The following is a 4,069-nucleotide window of genomic DNA, read 5'->3' as shown; positions in this document are numbered from 1 at the left end:
ACAGCTCATATATTTTTCCGCCAAGGGATGAGAACGTAATGATTACGAAAACGATTATTTATTTTTGATAATTATTATTTTATTTCAGTTAGTTTTTCAATAACTTTTGTTAGTTTAGTTTCGTTTTAGTTTTTCAATTATTTTGACGTTTTTATTTTATTTCAGTTTACGAAATTGTTTTTTCATCAGTCGTTTTAGTCTTAGTTTTAGTTTTCGTTTACGAAAATAACCTTGCCTGGAACACAGTGAGAATGAGATTTCTCAGAGACTCTCACATTAATCCAGAGTTGCAGTCAATGGATGAACACATTCAAGAGGATGCGTCTGTTTTTATTGATTGTGTTGATCAATGATTCTGTGTGTGTTTGTCAGGTGGGAGTATGATGAGAGCTACTGCGAGGCCGTGAAGAAAATGCCTCCTTACGATGCCGGTCCACGGCTCCTGGATGTTATCGACACAGCCATCTTTGATTACCTTATCGGTAATGCAGATCGCCATCACTATGAGAGTTTCCAGGACGATGGAGGAGCCAGTATGCTCATCCTTCTGGACAACGCCAAAAGGTAGAAAGAAAGAAATCTGGAGATCTAGTCACATACAAGATGATAGACCCAAGTAGTTACAGTTGTGCACATAAGTTTACATACCCCTTGCAGAATATGCTAAATGTTCATAATTTTAACAAAATAAGAGGGATCATGGAAATTGCATGTTATTTTTTATTTACTACTGTCTTGAATAAGCCATTTCACATAACAGATGTTTATATATACTCCACATGACAAAATAATAACTGAATTTATAAAAATGACCCCGTTCAAAAGTTCACATACCCTTGAATATTAATACTCTGTGTCATTTCCTGGATGATCTAGGACTGTTTTTATGTTTTGTGATAGTTGTTTATGAGTCCCTTATTTGTCCTGAACCGTTAAATATAAATACATAAATCAAATTATTCAATATCATTAAGTACTGGGGCTTCACCAGACCAAATAACATTTGAGAAGTAGTTAACCTATTAAAAAAAGAAAAATTGAGAGAGAGTTGCATATATGAGATTATTTGAATTTATGTGTTTCTCCTGCAGTTTTGGGAACCCAGCTCTGGATGAGAGGAGTATTCTCGCTCCTCTTTATCAGTGTTGCATGTGAGTACACAAATAAACACAATGATCATTGACTTCCTCTTACAACCCGCTTTGAGTTCCTAAAAATGGCAGTCCCTGAATTCTGGCATACTTCATCTGCTGGCTGTGGTGATGAATGCTTCCCGCTCTGTTCTTTGAAAATAAACAGGTCTGTCCTCTGACATGCTGTTGACCTTCAATTAGACAACAAGCTTTTGAGTGGGTTTGCCTCGATGAGTGTGAGTCAAGGTTTCTACTGAAACATGTAAATGTGGATAGTTCACATGTAACATTTATTTATTTAATTAATTTTAAATCAAGTTTTTAGGTTAAAACTTGACACAGTGATGTGCTGCAGACTTCTGTAAATAGATAGGAAAGTATTGCAGGGTTTTTTTCCTCAAATATAAATGTGCTTTGTTTCCATTTCCTATATACATGATTTCCGAGGTCACCTTGAGCAGCATTTACCTTTAAAAAAAATCATCAAGCAACCAGTACTATATTTATATTGTAATAAATATGGACATTTTACTACATAAAACCAGTCACAAATTGATTTTAGGCACTTTTACATTGCTTCAAAAAGAATATACTGTATACAGTGCTGTTTAAATCTTTAATCACTGACGTAGACATGTGGGGGCGTGTTAGAACGAGCTGTTTTAGGTAGGCGTGGTTGACTCTTAACTTTTATAAAGAATATCTCTTTGGATTTGAGACTTTAGTCTTTGCAACTTTACAGATCTTCTTTATGCACCAAGAGCTTGTAACACTTCAAAGAGAAAGGAAAAATTGAAATCGCATCATATGACCCCTTTAAGTGGTCCTGATGTGTGACATTACATTTGAAAAGTACAGACATTCTGGGAAATGAGTATTTCTGTGGGGATATTCAATATTTGTTTCGCCCCTAGAGTACTTTAGGTCTCCACGTAGCTCATTATCTCCTTAATGAAATATTGATTGACTAACAGATGAAAAGCCTTTTGCAGCTTTAACTGTACATGTGCATTCAAGACTTCCTGCCTGAATATCCGAATTAAAGGCGGAAGTCATTCATTTTCAATCAGAGGTGGCGATTTGAGGTGTCTGAGCAACAGTGGCTGTTAAATGATGTGACAAAGTTGAACATTATGCAAATGTTCATCAAGCATCTGTGGTTTAGTTGCTTCCTGTCATTACATTTTTGTTCTTGAATGAGCCAGACAAATGATTTGATTCGTTATTTCTGTCTCTTTCTCATTATATCCAAAAGGGTCCGTGTTTCCACCTGGAACAGACTAAACCTGCTGAAAGGTGGAGTGTTGAGTTCAGCGATGCGACAGGCCACGGCCCACGATCCCGTGTTTCCGGTGCTGACGGGGCCACATCTCGCCGCGCTCGACCGCCGTCTCAACGGAGTGCTGGCCACCGTGCGGCAGTGCATGGAGACACAGGGCGCCGACAACACGCTGATCGAGGACCGCATGAACCTGCCTCATCCTTAAACACACTGGAGAAACAAGGGAAGTAAAAAGGTGTTTGACTCTTAATGCACAGGCTCCTTTCGCCTTCCTGCTATGGAGCCAGAGAACCGGAGGCCACAAGAAGCCTTAAGAGCCGACCTGGTGGAGTTTATTTGTCACTGGATTCATTCAAGTCAGACCACAGAGGCCAAGAAGACTCTCCATACTGTTTTTTTTCTTGCTCTCTGGATGGAGTGAGGAGGCTTTGACAACATGTAGGTGGTGTAAACTTCACCTGTTTCCAGTTATTGTTTTTCTTCCTGGTTCACGCTGTCTTTTCTCTTTTGCCACTTAAGCCTGTTTGCAGGAAGATGGATGAACAGTTTTTCAGAGTTACAAATATGGAACTTGGAATGAGATCTTTGGAGTAATTAGACTCAGGAAGCTGGAAAGTGACCAAGATGGATCCAGAAGACTATTAACAGACCTTTGGAGAAGATCTCTCACATTGTACATACAGAACAAGCTTTTGAATAATACTGAGTAATAATATTATTGATCTAAAGATAAAATGAATTATGATAGACTCACTTTGTTCTGTATCCAGGATGAATACAGTGTTGAACAGAGCTGGGCGGCTGTTGCTACTGATGTTCAGAGAAGATGATTCAGACGACAGCATTCTAAGATTGCTGTGAGACATTTTCAACATTAAAAATTAATATTTAAACTTACAGAAGTTTGCTTTTGTCTTGACTACACACAATGTAGAATACACACAAAATCTGTCCAAATGTGGGGCTTGGCCAGTGTTCATGTAAACATAGTTGATTTTGTCTTAGTTGAACGTGAACAGTTGGAAAAAAATTGGATGTGCATTAGTATATTGGACCCGGGAAGTGACGGCAGCCTAATAAACCTGCAGCTGTCTGTGTTAATGTTTATCAAACAAAAACAGAAAAAGAGAAGAATCACTCACTGCTCTTGACTGAATGACTTTTGTAGCTTTAAAGCAGGGGTGTCCTAACCTGTTCTTGGAGGTCCACTGTCCTGCAGAGTTTAGCTCCAACCCTAATTAAACACACCTGAACCAAAGTAATCAAGGTCTTCAGACTCACTAGAAACTTCTAGGCAAGTGTGTTGGAGCTAAACTGTGCAGGACACTGGCCCTCCAGGAGCAGGATAAGTCCACCCAAGATCTAAATGTTTTTTTTTGTGTTTTTTTTACATCAGAACCTCACTGGAGAAATATAGCATTACATCACTTGCTCACCAGTGGATCCTCTGCAGTGAATGGGTGCCGTCAGAATGAGAGTCCAAACAGCACGACCGGGGCGGTCGTGTTACTGCTTCAGACACTTTTAGACAAGACGTGAAAAACAGCGCATACGGCAGGAACGGTATAACGGAAATTTTTAGTGGTCTTGAAACCGTGACATTTTCAAATCGTGGTATACCTTGAAACCGCAATAAGGGTATAATATATATATA

The 4,069-nt window shown here is 38.9% G+C and overlaps 1 protein-coding gene across 4 annotated transcripts in view; it reads left to right on the top strand.

Annotated features, from left to right (window-relative positions):
- The window catches only part of LOC107739853 (glycosaminoglycan xylosylkinase-like), a 35,660-nt gene extending 31,813 nt beyond the window's left edge, over positions 1-3,847 (top strand). For 2 of the 4 annotated variants that reach the window (XM_016552064.1, XM_016552068.1), the window contains exons 7-10: positions 373-564; positions 1,092-1,151; positions 2,389-3,272; positions 3,812-3,847. In XM_016552064.1, the coding sequence (XP_016407550.1) occupies positions 373-564; positions 1,092-1,151; positions 2,389-2,620 (484 nt within the window). In that variant the 3' untranslated portion in view covers positions 2,621-3,272; positions 3,812-3,847. The remainder of the gene's footprint in view (positions 1-372; positions 565-1,091; positions 1,152-2,388; positions 3,273-3,811) is intronic. The other 2 variants (XM_016552065.1, XM_016552066.1) reach the window with 2 other exon arrangements.
- Positions 3,848-4,069: the final 222 nt, after the last annotated feature.

This window comes from Sinocyclocheilus rhinocerous, unplaced genomic scaffold, assembly GCF_001515625.1.
Source record: "Sinocyclocheilus rhinocerous isolate Xijiao unplaced genomic scaffold, SAMN03320098_v1.1 scaffold885, whole genome shotgun sequence".
In the NCBI taxonomy this organism is placed as follows: domain Eukaryota; kingdom Metazoa; phylum Chordata; class Actinopteri; order Cypriniformes; family Cyprinidae; genus Sinocyclocheilus; species Sinocyclocheilus rhinocerous.
The sequence above is the reverse complement of the archived record's forward strand: the minus strand, read 5'-3'. Positions and strand labels throughout refer to the sequence as shown.